This window comes from Pangasianodon hypophthalmus, chromosome 29 (assembly GCF_027358585.1).
Source record: "Pangasianodon hypophthalmus isolate fPanHyp1 chromosome 29, fPanHyp1.pri, whole genome shotgun sequence".
Lineage (NCBI taxonomy): Eukaryota > Metazoa > Chordata > Actinopteri > Siluriformes > Pangasiidae > Pangasianodon > Pangasianodon hypophthalmus.
The window spans coordinates 181,456-201,286 of NC_069738.1; the positions used below are offsets into that span (position 1 = coordinate 181,456).

Sequence of the window (19,831 nt, forward strand, 5' to 3'; positions counted from 1 at the left end):
GGTTAACAAGGACGATACTTGATACACCCTCACTATAATACACCGTCACTATAATACACCCTCAATGCAACACTCCCTCACTATAATACCAACTCACTGCAACACTCCCTCACTATAATACACCGTCACTGCAAAACTTCCTCACTATAATACACCCTCACTGCAAAACTTCCTCACTATAATACACCTTCACTGCAACACTTCCTCACTATAATACACCCTCACTGCAACACTTCCTCACTATAATACACCCTCACTGCAACACTTCCTCACTATAATACACCTTCACTGCAACACTTCCTCACTATAATACACCCTCACTGCAACACTCCCTCACTATAATACTCTTTCACTGCAACACTCCCTCACTATAATACACCCTAACGGCAACACTACCTCACTATAATACAGCCTCACTGCAACACTGCCTCACTATAATACACCCTCACTGCAACACTCCCTCACTATAATACACCCTCACTGCAACACTCCCTCACTATAACACACCCTCACTGCAACACTCCATCACTATAATACACCCACACTGCAACACTCCCTCACTATAATACACCCTAACTGCAAAACTCCATCACTATAATACACCCTCACGACAAATACTCCCTCACTATAATACACCCTAACGGCAACACTACCTCACTATAATACAGCCTCACTGCAACACTGCCTCACTATAATACACCCTCACTGCAACACTCCCTCACTATAATACACCCTCACTGCAACACTCCCTCACTATAAGACACCCTCACTGCAACACTCCCTCACTATAATACACCCACACTGCAACACTCCCTCACTATAATACAACCTTACTGCAACACTCCATCACTATAATACACCCTCACTGCAACACTCCCTCACTATAATACACCCTCACTGCAACACTCCCTCACTATAATACACCCTCACTGCAAGACTCCCTCACTATAATACACCCTCACTGCAACACTCCTTCACTATAATACACCCTCACTGCAACACTCCATCACTATAATACAACCTCACTGTAACACTCCCTCACTATAATACACCCTCACTGTAACACTCCATCACTATAAGACACCCTCACTGCAACACTCCCTCACTATAATACACCCTCACTGCAACACTCCATCACTATAGTACACCCTCACTGCAAGACTCCCTCACTATAATACACCGTCACTGCAACACTCCCTCACTATAATACACCCTCACTGCAACACTTCCTCACTATAATACACCTTCACTACAACACTTCCTCACTATAATACACCCTCACTGCAACACTCCCTCACTATAATACTCTTTCACTGCAACACTCCCTCACTATAATACACCCTCACTGCAACACTCCCTGACTATAATACACCCTAACTGCAAAACTCCATCACTATAATACACCCTCACGACAAATACTCCCTCACTATAATACACCCTAACGGCAACACTACCTCACTATAATACAGCCTCACTGCAACACTGCCTCACTATAATACACCCTCACTGCAACACTGCCTCACTATAATACACCCTCACTGCAACACTCCCTCACTATAATACACCCTCACTGCAACACTCCATCACTATAATACACCCTCACTGCAACACTCCCTCACTATAATACAACCTTACTGCAACACTCCATCACTATAATACACCCTCACTGCAACACTCCCTCACTATAATACACCCTCACTGCAACACTCCCTTACTATAATACACCCTCACTATAATACACCCTCACTATAATACACCCTCACTGCAACACTCCATCACTATAATACACCCTCACTGTAACACTCCCTCACTATAATACACCCTCACTGTAACACTCCATCACTATAAGACACCCTCACTGCAACACACCCTCACTATAATACACCCTCACTGCAACACTCCATCACTATAGTACACCCTCACTGCAAGACTCCCTCACTATAATACACCGTCACTGCAACACTCCCTCACTATAATACACCCTCACTGTAACACTCCCTCACTATAATACACCCTCACTGCAACACTCCCTCACTATAATACACCGTCACTGCAACACTCCCTGACTATAATACACCCTCACTGCAACACTCCCTCACTATAATACACCCTCACTGTAACACTCCCTCACTATAATACACCCTCACTGCAACACTCCCTCACTATAATACACCCTCACTGCAACACTCTTTCCCTATAATACACCCTCACTGCAACACTCCCTCACTATAATACACCGTCACTGCAACACTCTTTCCCTATAATACACCCTCACTGCAACACTCCCTCACTATAATACACCCTCACTGCAACACTCCCTCACTATAATACACCCTCACTAGAACACTCCCTCACTATAATACACCCTCACTGCAACACTCCCTGACTATAATACACACTCACTATAATACACAGTCACTGCAACACTAACTCACTATAATACACCCTCACTATAATACACCCTCACTGCAACACTCCTTCACTATAAAACACCCTCACTGCAACACTACCTCACTATAATACACCCTCACTGCAACACTACCTCACGATAATACACCATCACTGCAACACTCCTTCACTATAAAACACCCTCACTGCAACACTACATCACTATAATACACCATTACTGCAACACTCCCTGACTATAATACACACTCAATATAATACACAGTCACTGCAACACTACCTCACTATAATACACCCTCACTGCAACACTCCTTCACTATAATACACCCTCACTGCAACACTCCCTCACTATAATACACCCTCACTGCAACTCTTCCTCACTATAATACACCCTGACTGCAACACTCCCTCACTATAATACACCCTCACTGCAACACTCCCTCACTATAATACACCCTCACTGCAACACTCTTTCCCTATAATACACCCTCACTGCAACACTCCCTCACTATAATACACCCTCACTGCAACACTCCCTCACTATAATACACCCTCACTAGAACACTCCCTCACTATAATACACCCTCACTGCAACACTCCCTCACTATAATACACCCTCACTGCAACACTCCCTCACTATAATACACCCTAACTGCGACACTACCTAACTATAATACACTCTCACTGCAACACTCCCTCACTATAATACACCCTAACGGCAACACTACCTCACTATAATACAGCCTCACTGCAACACTGCCTCACTATAATACACCCTCACTGCAACACTGCCTCACTATAATACACCCTCACTGCAACACTCCCTCACTATAATACACCCTCACTGCAACACTCCATCACTATAATACACCCTCACTGCAACACTCCCTCACTATAATACACCCTAACTGCAAAACTCCATCACTATAATACACCCTCACGACAAATACTCCCTCACTATAATACACCCTAACGGCAACACTACCTCACTATAATACAGCCTCACTGCAACACTGCCTCACTATAATACACCCTCACTGCAACACTCCCTGACTATAATACACCCTCACTGCAACACTCCCTCACTATAACACACCCTCACTGCAACACTCCATCACTATAATACACCCACACTGCAACACTCCCTCACTATAATACAACCTTACTGCAACACTCCATCACTATAATACACCCTCACTGCAACACTCCCTCACTATAATACACCCTCACTGCAACACTCCCTTACTATAATACACCCTCACTATAATACACCCTCACTATAATACACCCTCACTGCAACACTCCATCACTATAATACACCCTCACTGTAACACTCCCTCACTATAATACACCCTCACTGTAACACTCCATCACTATAAGACACCCTCACTGCAACACACCCTCACTATAATACACCCTCACTGCAACACTCCATCACTATAGTACACCCTCACTGCAAGACTCCCTCACTATAATACACCGTCACTGCAACACTCCCTCACTATAATACACCCTCACTGTAACACTCCCTCACTATAATACACCCTCACTGCAACACTCCCTCACTATAATACACCGTCACTGCAACACTCCCTGACTATAATACACCCTCACTGCAACACTCCCTCACTATAATACACCCTCACTGTAACACTCCCTCACTATAATACACCCTCACTGCAACACTCCCTCACTATAATACACCCTCACTGCAACACTCTTTCCCTATAATACACCCTCACTGCAACACTCCCTCACTATAATACACCGTCACTGCAACACTCTTTCCCTATAATACACCCTCACTGCAACACTCCCTCACTATAATACACCCTCACTGCAACACTCCCTCACTATAATACACCCTCACTAGAACACTCCCTCACTATAATACACCCTCACTGCAACACTCCCTGACTATAATACACACTCACTATAATACACAGTCACTGCAACACTAACTCACTATAATACACCCTCACTATAATACACCCTCACTGCAACACTCCTTCACTATAAAACACCCTCACTGCAACACTACCTCACTATAATACACCCTCACTGCAACACTACCTCACGATAATACACCATCACTGCAACACTCCTTCACTATAAAACACCCTCACTGCAACACTACATCACTATAATACACCATTACTGCAACACTCCCTGACTATAATACACACTCAATATAATACACAGTCACTGCAACACTACCTCACTATAATACACCCTCACTGCAACACTCCTTCACTATAATACACCCTCACTGCAACACTCCCTCACTATAATACACCCTCACTGCAACTCTTCCTCACTATAATACACCCTCACTGCAACACTCCCTCACTATAATACACCCTCACTGCAACACTCTTTCCCTATAATACACCCTCACTGCAACACTCCCTCACTATAATACACCCTCACTGCAACACTCCCTCACTATAATACACCCTCACTAGAACACTCCCTCACTATAATACACCCTCACTGCAACACTCCCTCACTATAATACACCCTCACTGCAACACTCCCTCACTATAATACACCCTAACTGCGACACTACCTAACTATAATACACTCTCACTGCAACACTCCCTCACTATAATACACCCTCACTGCAACACTCCCTCACTATAATACACCCTCACTGCAACACTCCCTGACTATAATACACACTAACTATAATACACCCTGACTGCAACACTCCCTCACTATAATACACCCTCACTGCAACACTCCCTCACTATAATACACCCTAACTGCGACACTACCTAACTATAATACACTCTCACTGCAACACTCCCTCACTATAATACACCCTCACTGCAACACTACCTCACGATAATACACCATCACTGCAACACTCCTTCACTATAAAACACCCTCACTGCAACACTCCCTCACTATAATACACTCTCACTGCAACACTCCCTCACTATAATACACCCTCACTGCAACACTCCCTGACTATAATACACACTAACTATAATACACAGTCACTGCAACACTACCTCACTATAATACACCCTCACTGCAACACTCCCTCACTATAATACACCCTCACTGCAACACCCCTTCACTATAAAACACCCTCACTGCAACACTACCTCACTATAATACACCCTCACTGCAACACTACCTCACGATAATACACCATCACTGCAACACTCCTTCACTATAAAACACCCTCACTGCAACACTACCTCACTATAATACACCCTCACTGCAACACTCCCTGACTATAATACACACTCACTATAATACACAGTCACTGCAACACTACCTCACTATAATACACCCTCAGTGCAACACTCCTTCACTATAATACACCCTCACTGCAACACTCCCTCACTATAATACACCCTAACTGCAACTCTTCCTCACTATAATACACCCTCACTGCAACACTCCCTCACTATAATACACCCTGACTGCAACACTCCCTCACTATAATACATCCTCACTGCAACACTCCAATACTACAATACACCTTCACTGCAACACTCGATCACTATAAAACACCTTCACTGCAACACTCCATCACTATAATACACCCTCACTGCAACACTCCCTCACTATAATACACCCTCACTACAACACTCCCTCACTATAATACACCCTCACTGCAACACTCCATCACTGTAATACACCCTCACTGCAACACTCCATCACTATAATACATCCTCACTGCAACACTACCTCACTATAATACACCCTCACTGCAACACTCCCTCACTATAATACACCCTCACTGCAACACTCCCTGACTATAAAACACCCACACTGCAACACTTCTTCACTATAATACTGCTTCACTGCAACATTCCCTCACTATAATACACACTCACTGCAACACTCCCTCACTATAATACTCCCTTACTGCAACACTCCCTGACTATAAAACATCCTGACTGCAACACTCCTTCACTATAATACACCCTGACTGCAACAATACCTCACTATAATACAACCTCTCTGCAACACTACATCACTATAATACACCCTCACTGTCACACTCCCTCACTATAATACACCCTCACTGCAACACTCCCTCACTATAATACACCCTCACTGCAACACTCCCTCACTATAATACACCCTCACTGCAACATTTCATCACTATAATACACCCTCACTGCAACACTACATCACTATAATACACCCTCACTGCAACATTTCATCACTATAATACACCCTCACTGCAACACTCCCTCACTATAATACACCCTCACTGCAACACTCCCTCACTATAATACACCCTCACTGAAACACTCACTCACTATAATACACTCTCACTGCAACACTTCCTCACTACAATACACCCTCACTGCAACACTCCATCACTATAATACACCCTCACTGCAACACTACATCACTATAATACACCCTCACTGCAACACTTCCTCACTATAATACACCCTCACTGCAACACTCCCTCACTATAATACACCCTCACTGCAACACTCCATCACTATAATACACCCTCACTGCAACACTCCCTCACTATAATACACCATCACTGCAACACTCCCTCACTGCAACACTCCCTCACTATAATACACCCTCACTATAATACACCCTCACTATAATACACCCTCACTGCAACACTCCCTCACTATAATACACCCTCACTGCAACACTTCCTCACTATAATACACCCTGAATGTAACACTCCCTCACTATAATACACCCTCACTGCAGCACTCCCTCACTATAATACACCCTCACTGCAAAACTTCCTCACTATAATACACCTTCACTGCAACACTTCCTCACTATAATACACCCTCACTGCAACACTCCCTCACTATAATACACCCTCACTGCAACACTCCCTCACTATAATACACCCTCACTGCAACACTCCCTCACTGCAACACTCCCTCACTATAATACACCCTCACTGCAACACTCCATCACTATAATACACCCTCACTGCAACACTCCCTGACTATAATACACCCTGACTACAACACTCCCTCACTATAATACACCCTCATTGCAACACTCCCTGACTATAATACACCCTCACTGCAACACTCCCTGACTATAATACACCCAGACTACAACATTTCCTCACTATAATACACCATGACTGCAACACTCCCTCACTATAATACACCCTCAATGCAAGACTCCTTCACTATAATACACCCTCACTGCAACACTCCTTCATTATAATACACCCTCACTGCAACACTCCCTCACTATAATACACCCTCACTGCAACACTCCCTGACTATAATACACCCTCACTGCAACACTCCCTGACTATAATACACCCAGACTACAACATTCCCTCACTGCAACACTCCCTCACTATAATACACCCTGACTGCAACACTCCCTCACTATAATACACCCTCACTGCAACACTCCCTCACTATAATACACCCTCACTGTAACACTCCCTCACTATAATACACCCTCACTGCAACACTCCCTCACTATAATACACCCTCACTGCAACACTCCCTCACTATAATACACCCTCACTGTAACACTCCCTCACTATAATACACCCTCACTGCAACACTCCCTCACTATAATACACCCTCACTGCAACACTCCCTCACTGCAACACTCCCTCACTATAATACACCCTCACTGCAACACTCCCTCACTATAATACACCCTGACTGCAACACTCCCTCACTATAATACACCCTCACTGCAACACTCCATCACTATAATACAAGCTCACTGTAACACCCCCTCACTATAACACGCCCTAAGTGCAACACTCCCTCACTATAATACACTCTCAGTGTAACACTCCCTCACTATAATATGCCCGCACTGAAACAATCCCTCACTATAATACACCCTCACTGCAACATTTCCTCACTATAATACACCATGACTGCAACACTCCATCACTATAATACACCCTCACTGCAACACTCCTTCACTATAATACACCCTCACTGCAACACTCCCTCACTATAATACACCCTCACTGCAACACTCCCTCACTATAATACACCCTCACTGCAACACTCCCTCACTATAATACACCCTCACTGCAAAACTCCCTCGCTATAATACACCTTCACTGCAAGACTCGCTCACTATAATACACTCTCACTGCAACACGCCGTCACTATAATACACCCTCACTGCAACACTCCCTCACTATAATACACCCTCACTGCAACACTCCCTCACTATAATACACCCTCACTGCAACACTCCCTGACTATAATACACCCTGACTACAACACTCCCTCACTGCAACACTCCCTCACTATAATTCACCGTCACTATAATACACCCTCATTATAAGACACCCTCACTGCAACACACCCTCACTATAATACACCCTCACTGCAACACTTTTTGACTATAATACACCCTCACTGCAACACTTTTTGACTATAATACACCCTCACTGCAACACTTTTTGACTATAATACACCCTCACTGCAACACTTCTTCACTATAATACTCCTTCACTGCAACACTCCCTCACTATAATTCACCCTCACTGCAACACTCCCTGACTATAATACACCCTCACTGCAAAACTCCATCACTATAATACACCCTCACGTCAAACACTCCCTCACTATAATACACCCTAACGGCAACACTACCTCACTATAATACAGCCTCACTGCAACACTCCCTCACTATAATACACCCTCACTGCAACACTCCCTCACTATAATACACCCTCACTGCAACACTCCTTCACTATAATACACCCTCACTGCAACACTCCATCACTATAATACACCCTCACTGCAACACTCCATCACTATAATACACCCTCACTGCAACACTCCCTCACTATAATACACCCTCACTGCAACACTACCTCACTATAATACACCCTCACTGCAACACTCCCTCACTATAATACACCCTCACTGCAACACTCCTTCACTATAATACACCCTCACTGCAACACTCCATCACTATAATACACCCTCACTGCAACACTCCATCGCTATAATACACCCTCACTGCAACACTACCTCACTATAATACACCCTCACTGCAACACTCGCTCACTATAATACACCCTCACTGCAACACTCCCTGACTATAATACACCCTCACTGCAACACTCCCTGACTATAATACACCCTCACTGCAACACTCGCTCACTATAATACACCCTCACTGCAACACTCCCTCACTATAATACACCCACACTGCAACACTCGCTCACTATAATACACCCTCACTGCAACACTCGCTCACTATAATACACCCTCACTGCAACACTCGCTCACTATAATACACCCTCACTGCAACACTCCCTCACTATAATACACCCTCACTGCAACACTCCCTCACTATAATACACCCTCACTGCAACACTCGCTCACTATAATACAACCTTGCTGCAACACTCCATCACTATAATACACCCTCTCTGCAACACTCCATCACTATAATACAACCTTGCTGCAACACTCCATCACTATAATACACCCTCACTGCAACACTCCATCACTATAATACAACCTCACTGCAACACTTCCTCACTATAATACACCCTCACTGCAACACTCCCTCACTATAATACACCCTCACTGCAACACTCCATCACTATAATACACCCTCACTGCAACACTCCCTCACTATAATACACCCTCACTGCAACACTCCATCACTATAATACACCCTCACTGCAACACTCCCTTACTATAATACACCCTCACTGCAACACTCCCTCACTATAATACACCCTCACTGCAACACTCCATCACTATAATACACCCTCAATGCAACACTCCCTCACTATAATACACCCTCACTGCAACACTCCCTCACTGTAACACTCCCTCACTATAATACACCCTCACTGCAACACTCCCTCACTATAATACACCCTCACTGCAACACTCCCTCACTATAATACACCCTCACTGCAACACTCCCTCGCTATAATACACCCTCACTGCAAAACTCCCTCGCTATAATACACCTTCACTGCAAGACTCGCTCACTATAATACACCCTCACTGCAACACTCCCTCACTATAATACATCCTCACTGCAACACTCCAATACTATAATACACCTTCACTGCAACACTCCCTGACTATAATACACCCTCACTGCAACACTCCCTCACTATAATACACCCTCACTGCAACACTCCCTCACTATAATACACCCTCACTGCAACACTCCATCACTATAATACACCCTCACTGCAACACTCCCTCACTATAATACACCCTCACTGCAACACTCCCTCACTATAATACACACTCACTATAATACACCCTCACTATAATACACCCTCACTATAATACACCCTCACTATAATACACCCTCACTATAATACACACTCACTATAATACACACTCACTATAATACACCCTCACTGCAAGACTCGCACACTATAATACACCCTCACTGCAACACTCCCTCACTATAATACACCCTCACTGCAAAACTCCATCACTATAATACACCCTCACTGCAACACTTCATCACTATAATACACCATCACTGCAACACTCCCTCACTATAATACACCCTCACTGCAACACTCCCTCACTATAATACACCTTCACTGCAACACTCCCTCACTATAATACACCCTCACTGCAACACTCCATCACTATAATACACCCTCACTGCAACACTCGCTCACTATAATACACCCTCACTGCAACACTCGCTCACTATAATACACCCTCACTGCAACACTCCATCACTATAATACACCCTCACTGCAACACTCACTCACTATAATACACTCTCACTGCAACACTTCCTCACTACAATACACCCTCACTGCAACACTCCATCACTATAATACACCCTCACTGCAACACTCGCTCACTATAATACACCCTCACTGCAACACTCGCTCACTATAATACACCCTCACTGCAACACTCCATCACTATAATACACCCTCACTGCAACACTCACTCACTATAATACACTCTCACTGCAACACTTCCTCACTACAATACACCCTAACTATAATACACCCTCACTGCAACACTCCCTCACTATAATACACCCTCACTGCAACACTTCATCACTATAATACACCCTCACTATAATACACCCTCACTGCAACACTCCCTCACTATAATACACCCTCACTGCAACACTCCCTCACTATAATACACCCTCACTGCAACACTCCCTCACTATAATACAGCCTCACTGCAACACTCCATCACTATAATACACCCTCACTGCAACACTCCCTCACTATAATACACCCTCACTGCAACACACCCTCACTATAACGCTCACTCTTTGTAATACTGCCTCACTGTAGCACACTCTCTTTGTATTCCTCCCTCATTGTAATATTCCTACACTTATACTTTATATACTATATACATAAAATTAATATTTACCATTGTTCGGTGTAGTTGGTGTTGTAGTCATTGTAGTTGGCACTGTAAAAATGTAATACAGATACTGTTCCATCAGAAATTTATATAACATTTTTTATACATTTAAAAAAAATGTTTTTACGTTTTAAAAAATGTCCAAAAAAATTATTTTTTGTGCAGGTATTTGTGGTTTAGGGCAAATTTAGGGCATACTTATTCTGATAAAATCTACATTGAAATTTATTTACCTGGTGGTTGATAAGGGATTGATCCCCCTGTAAGAATAAAGATACATAAGATTCAGTGTGACTGCATAATGTTTACATTAACATAATGTCACTGCACAAGGTTTACAATAATGTAATGTACTGTAGGGGTATTTGTGCTGGAGGGTGTATTTAGCTATTTAGGATTCAGAGGATATTTAGCTGTGGGGGGTCTTGATGGTTGAGTCGGTATTTAACTGTAACACTCCCTCACTGTAACACCCCTTCACTGTTCCCTCACTGTAATACTCTGGCAGTAATAATGCCTCACTGTAACTGCTCCTGTAATGTAATACTCCATAACTGTAATACTCCCTCATTATGATATTCCCTGCCTGTAATAATTCATCATTGCAAAACTCCCTTGGTGTAATATTCCCTAACTGTGAGACTCTGTCCCTCACTGTAATACTCTCACTCCCTGACCATATAAACCCTCACTACATCATAAAGGCTTGACGCATACTTACTCCATCACTCTAACACTCACTAACTGTAACACTTTTTCACTGTGATATGCATCACTTCAATATTTCCGAACTGTAACACTCCCTCACTATAATACTGTACACTATACACTTCCTCACTGTTAAACTATTTTACTGTAATATTCCCAAACAGTAACATTCCCTGGTTATAATATTACCTCACTGTAATACTCCCTCATTGTAAAACTGATTTACTGCTTTAGTTTTATTGTTTTTTTATTCTCTTATTTGTATTTTTGTGTCATTTTATTTGGATTTTATTTAATTGTCTAGATTTATCTGAAATGATGTAAAGCACTTTGGCTGACACTTCTTGTCTTTTAAATGTCCTGTATAAATAAAGGTGACTTAACTTGACATTGTACTCCAACACTGTAATATTCCCACACTATAACCGACAGGAACTTACTGTCACATGTAATAATTTAATAATAATAATCCATCATTGTACACTCCTATGCTGCAATACTCCCACACTATAGCTGACATGAACTGACTATATATACAGCACGAGTGATCGCTTTAAAACTATACAGGAAGCCCAGCTTCCCCTAAACTTCATTAAAATGTGACAATGAAATTTTTACTAAACTGTCTATTTTATGTATTAATCTTTGTGTAATTCAATATTTTAGTGAACCAAATGATCAAATATCTCACTGGAATATTGTGCTGTTCATTTATTTAACTAATTTGCCTATTTCTCATAGCTCTTAACAGCACTTTGACATCAAATTCAAATTCAAATTTTATTGTTCTCACACACAACCATACACTTGCTTTTAATGTTTTTAATGACTTTCCGGTGACATAAAAGGGAATTTAAAGGGAATTTTTCAGTGAAATGTGATCTATCTGATCTGATGATCATGGTCACATGTGCATAAATGCTGTAAAGCAAAAATACTTGCTATATTTGCTATAAAGAGCAGTAAACAGCACTAAACTAAATAAAATCCATAAGTGGCATTACAACCCTTTGCATCAGTAGTCTCAAGAATTTTTTTTTTTTAAGTACAGTTTTAGTTTTCTGGTATGTTCTAATATCTTGAAGATTCTGCCACAGTTCTTCTGGATATTTTTTTTTTCTCGTCTTCACAAATATAAAACAGTTTTTGTAACTCATTTTGTAATTCATTTTTTTGGGGGGAAAATAATATTAATAATGCTAAAATGTCATGAAATAATACGTCACATGTCCAGTCATAAAATAAACATCTAACAGAAAATTAGTTTTAAAATGCCTATTATAAAAAGACTCTTGCACAATACTGTATGATGTTACACATACACAGATCCTTCTTCCTAAAGAGTAGTGTTATCTGTGAAAGAATAAATGATACACATGTGCTATGTTGGAGCACTCTTGTAATATTACTCAGTGTGAATAGAAAAGGAAGGGTTTGCAGGTAATCTCACCATTTTTGCAGGTTTGTAAGTAATCTGGACAGCAGTCCCCAAATTGCACACAGATTTCATCACAATAACAGCCTCTATTGCAGGAATTATTATGTCCCATGCAACATAGTGCTGTGGGTACTGAGCATCTACCTGTAACACACAACAATTACACAGAGATTCAATTATGAACAAGGAACAGAAACATAAGGTTTTAAGTGTGATTTGGAGCAAGGACAATATCTTTATTACCAAAGTAAAAGTTTGTGTGAACATAAAATCTGAAGTAACAGTGAATAAAAACTAATGCCAATTAGCATGAGCTAATGCTAACATAGTCACACTGTCTTAACCACCAGATAAAACACTGTGTTGCCACATAACTAAGCTGAGTGACCACATATTATACAGCTTGAAGGAATGGGAGTTTGCATTCAGAAGATATGGCTCTTTTAGTATGTAAATTCAATGGCCTAAAATTTCATTGGAAATTATTGAATTTGGCAGAAGCCAAGGAATAATAGAATAAAAAGAATTTTGAGTGTAGGACTTATAGTTCTCAAAATACAGGGCAAAACATAAATGCTTGTACTATAGTGCCACCATCAGGCCAATGATGGTTCCTTTCCTTACCTGAGTAATGGTGGGAATTCTGCACCATATGAGAAAATTTGCTATTTTGATGCATTATGGTCTGGGCTGCCCGTCATGTTTTAGCAAAGGATCAGAGTAATAATAATAAAAAGAAAATCCTAACAATTCCAATAGGGTTACAGCATAGTTCCTGCTTTGGGAGTTTCTTGCCTGCTTCGGAGTTTAAATTATACAGTTTTTTCTTTTTCATCAATAATTTTGCCCTATCGTTTTCATCTGTTGTTGGATGTGGGAACCATTTAACATAATCCCAACTAATCTTAGGTAACGCTAAGGCTGGCTCACTGGAGCACCACTCCCCTTCGACTTCACGTGTCTAACAGGTTTGCTCTCCTCAGTGAAGCACCCGTTGAGAAACCTGAAAGAGCTCTGGTTATAGGAGACTCTATCTTAAGGCACGTGAAATTAGCTAGGCCTTTAGGGGCACCAGCAGCTTTAGTTAGGTGTATACCGGGAGCCAGGGCGCCGGACATAGCAGGTAATCTTAGGGTCTTAGGCAAGCACAGGTTCTCAAAGATAGTTATTCATGTAGGAGCTAATGATATACGCCTTCATCAGTCTTAGGTTACTAAGAGTATGAACTGCTGGATGTCCAGGTGGTGCTCCGAAAACAATATGGGCTTTATAGATAATTGGACTATCTTTGAGGGCAAGGCTGGCCTGTTAGGGCGGGACGGTATCCATCCCACTCGGGAAGGTGCTGCTCTCATTTCTTGCAGCATAGCACATAGTCTCAGAACAGGCCTAGTTAATCGGTGACAATCCAGGGCCAAGGCCAGGGAGCAGGCAAGCAGGCTAAACCGACCGTCTGCTAGCTGCACTGAGTCGTCACTTAAGTTCCACCGTATTGAGACTGTGTCTGTTCCCCGAGCTAAACAAAATTATAGACATATTCAGACAGTTTGTTTTAGTAACCTAATTAACATAAAATAAAAAAAACATAAAATCAAACCGAATGCATAGCCAGCACCGTTGATCTGAAGCTAGGACTGCTGAATATTAGATCTCTTATGTCTAAAGCACTTATTGTTAATGAAATCATTACTGATCAGGAGTTTGATGTACTGTGTTTAACAGAAAAACGTGGATTAAACCAAACGAGTTTGTAGCATTAAATGAAGCTAGTCCTCCCGGGTACAGTTACATACATCAGCCCCGTCTAACTGGCAGAGGAGGAGGCGTCGCAGTCATTTATAATGATAATCTAGGCATCATGCAAAAACCTAGTCATAAATTCAACGCATTTGAAGTTCTTTATTCTAACATAACATACGTAGCCAGTAAAAATAAGTCTACCCAGGTGATTCCAGTAATTATTATTTACCGACCCTCAGGGCCATATTTGGATTCCTACGGCTTTCAACTCTAACCTGGTTGTTTCTTTAGACAAGGCATTAATTGTTGGAGACTTTAATATTCATTTTGATAATCCAGATGATCCTCTGAGAACAGCAGTTGTGTCCATTCTAGATTCTGTAGGGGTTAATCAGAATGTAATAGGACCCACCCATAGTGGTGGTCACATGCTTGACCTATTACTAACATTCGGAATAAATATAGAAAATATAGTCTCATTTCCACAGTCTGAAGCTATCTCAGATCATTACCTCATCTCATTTAAAATGTGTATTAATCATAGTATATGCACCTTGCCACGTCACAGTGTCAAACGTACGTTCACGTCAACAACTGCACAGAGTTTTATCAGTAATCTCCCAGATTTATCAACCATGATTGGATCACCGTCTGATCCCACAGAACTTGACCAGGCAACTGAATGTTTAGAATCAACGTTCTGCAACTCGCTAGATAAGGTAGCTCCACTAAAAAGAAAAATAATTAGGGAGAAAAAGCTAGCACCCTGGTATAGCGATCACACACGAACTTTAAAACAGACCACTCGAAAACTAGAACGTAAATGGCGTCAAACTAAATCGGTAGTATTTCAAATAGCATGGAAGGAGAGCCTTTTGAGCGATAGGAAAGCTCTTAGTGCTGCTAGATCATTGTATCTCTCCACCCTAATTGAAGATAACAGAAATAATCCTAGATTCTTATTTAATACTGTAGCAAAATTAACTAGGAATAAGACCACAATAGAAACACGCACACCTTCATTATATAGCAGGGATGACTTCATGAATTATTTCAATGGTAAAATTGAAAATATCAGGCAAAAAATTCAGATTATTAATTTAAAATCAGACAGTTTTATAACTAAATCTTTAGATAATAATATAATGATATCAAACTGTGTACTAGATCCTTTACCTACATGTTTCTTCAAACAGATAATTCTACAAGCAATTGAACCTCTTCAAAAAATTATCAATTCTTCCCTTAGCACTGTCTATGTACCCAAATCTTTTAAACTAGCAGTTATCAAACCCCTGATTAAAAATCCTGACCTTGACCCCTGTCAGCTGTCTAAGTATAGACCAATATCAAATCTCCCCTTGGTAGGTTGTAGCGCAGCAGCTATGCTCATACTTACATAGCAATAACATTCATGAAATGTATCAATCAGGATTTAGGCCTCATCATAGCACAGAGACAGCGCTGGTTAAAGTGGTAAATGACTTACTACTGGCCTCTGATCAGGGTTGTGTCTCCTTGCTGGTGCTGCTTGACCTTAGTGCAGCGTTTGATACCATTGATCATGCTATTCTCCTCGATAGACTAGAAAATGTAGTAGGCATTAAGGGAACGGCCCTTTCCTGGCTCAGGTCTTATTTGACTGATCGTTATCAGTTTGTAGACATAAATGGTGACTTCTCTTCTCATACTAAGGTAAAGTTTGTTGTTCTGCAAGGCTCTGTTTTAGGCCCACTGCTCTTTTCTTTATATATGCTACCTCTGGGCTAAATTATCCGTAAGCATGGTATTAGCTTCCACTGTTACGCTGATGACACACAGTTGTATGTTTCAGCAAAGCCAGATGACAGACACCAGCTTAATAAAGTTGAGGAATGTGTAAAAGACATTAGAAACTGGATGCTTATTAACTTTCTCTTACTTAATTCTGACAAGACAGAAGTACTTGTACTAGGACCACATGCAGCTAGAAGTAAGCTTTCTGATTACAGAATAACTCTGGATGACCTTTCTGTTTCATCATGTGCAGCAGTAAAAGACCCTGGTGTGATTATCGACTCTAGTCTTTCTTTTGAAGCTCATGTAGATAATATTACTAGGATTGCTTTCTTTCATCTCAGAAATATTGCTAAAATAAGAAATATATTGTCACTACATGATCCTCGCTGCCTGACCCATCCTGATGGCCTACTTCTGGTTGGAGTTCTCATCAATTGGAAATCACTTGCTGCTGCTAAGGATGGCCCACATGGACAGCCTGAAGATCATTGAGATTACTGAGGATGGTAAATCCATGAAGATGGCTTTGGACCACAATTCATATGAACATTTATGCTATGATGGCTTAGGACTACAATTGCTATGAACATTTTTGCACTCAAGTCTCCATCAGTGAACAGTGGATAAGTTCAACAAAACAGACTTCACGTGAAAACTGTAATGAATGTTCTGGTTATACAGTTGCACTATTTGACCTGTACTACACAGTTATAGAAGGGATTTATTTATAATCGCAGATATGTAAATCTGAGCTCATGGCTTTTTCAGCCCCAAAAAAGGGCTGGATCACCCTGTGATCGTGCGTTTTCACAAGTTATACAAAAAGAAATTAATGGCTGCAGCCAGTAAGTGCTTTACATCCAATAAGAAACAAATTGGCAAGATCACTCTTCAACGACTTCTCAAGGGAATTTGACGACGTGAAGGTTTCTGTGAGAGCCATTAAAGTTGAATATGCACTACTATTCCCTGCCATGCTCTGAGTAACAATTAAAGGAATGAGCTCAGTACATTCAATTATTCATTTCGGAAAAGTATGCTATCTGAAACTCTTAGAGAAGCTAATATATCCCTCATGTTGAAAAAAGGCAAATGTTCGTCATATAGACCTATAGCTCTGCTAAATAATGATCGCAAGTGACTTGCTAAGATTTTTGCTTCTTTTTAGCTGTCTTTGTCACCCCTGCTCTTTGCGCTTGCCTTCGAACCCCTGGCTGAAGTGATTAGGGCAGACTCGGCTAGTGAAGGTCTATAGGTTGGAGATAGGTGGCATGTGGATGACCTGTTAATATTTATTACTAATCCTGGAACCTCAGTATCAGCACTTATTAATATCATTGATCTATTTAGCGTTTCTCAGGTTATAAAATCAACCTTGCAAAGTCTGAGGCCATGCCTGTGGGCAGTTTGGAAGCTATGCCTAATATAGACCCCAAGTTTCCTTTTAAGTGGTTGCATAAGGGATTTGTGTATTTAGGTATTTTTATTAGCACAGAATTTAATCTGTTATATTAAACCAATTTTATTCTCTTGAGTGACAAAATAAAGCAGGATCTAAAACACTGGGATACCTTACCTATCTCTTGGCTGGGACATATAGCTTTGTTGAAAATGAATGTTTTGCCTAAGCTCCTGTATCTAATTCAAATGGTTACTGTGCTGTTTTCCAATAAGGTTATGAAGGATTTGAAATGCTGGCTCAGCACTTTTATATGAAGCAAATGCAAACCAAGGCAAACTCTGCAGTTGTTCCAACACAACTTTCTCTAAGATTTTAGAAATAAAAGATCAATTTGAAATAGGCCTGTAATTGGAGAGAATGTTTGGGTCAAGATTTGATTTTTTAAGCAAAGGTTGCATGGTTTAGGTATCTAGGAACAACACCTGTGAGAAGGGACATGTTTATTATAGCTAGAATGCTAGGCCCAATGACATCAAAGTCCTGCAGCAAAAAACGTGTTGGAATAATGTCATGAAGACGTGTGGTAGGTTTAAGCTGCTTAATAATATCTTGTAGTGAGTTAAAAGTAACTGACTGGAATTCCTTAAAGGACAAAGCACACAGAGAGAAAACAGACACATCGCAGTTTAAAGATACAATATTCTGTCTGATTTCAACAATTTCTGTCTGTGAAAAACTTTAAAAAGCTATCACATACTGCAGTTGATGCATTAAGACAGACAGCACTCACAGCACTCACAGCCGAATTTAAACCAGTAAAAAGCATTTTAGGTTTATGACAGTTTTTCGCTGTAATGTCAGAGAGGTATGTAGACTTTGCCGCTTTGATTGATTTTTGGTATCTAATGAGTGACTCACGTAATATTTCAGAAGACACTTGTAATTTATCTTTTTTCCACTTTCGTTCAGCTCTACGACAAACCCGTCTAAGTTCAAGTGTGATGCTAGTTAACC

The 19,831-nt window shown here is 41.2% G+C and overlaps 1 protein-coding gene across 5 annotated transcripts in view; it reads right to left on the reverse strand.

Moving 5' to 3' along the window:
- LOC117596421 (alpha-tectorin) overlaps positions 1-19,831 on the reverse strand; it is an 87,533-nt gene that overhangs the window by 49,798 nt on the left and 17,904 nt on the right. For all 5 annotated transcript variants that reach the window (XM_053231207.1, XM_053231208.1, XM_053231206.1 and 2 more), the window contains exons 4-6: positions 13,909-14,040; positions 11,984-12,010; positions 11,757-11,798 (exon numbers count right to left, since the gene is read on the reverse strand). In XM_053231207.1, coding sequence (XP_053087182.1) covers positions 11,757-11,798; positions 11,984-12,010; positions 13,909-14,040 — 201 coding nt within the window. The remainder of the gene's footprint in view (positions 1-11,756; positions 11,799-11,983; positions 12,011-13,908; positions 14,041-19,831) is intronic.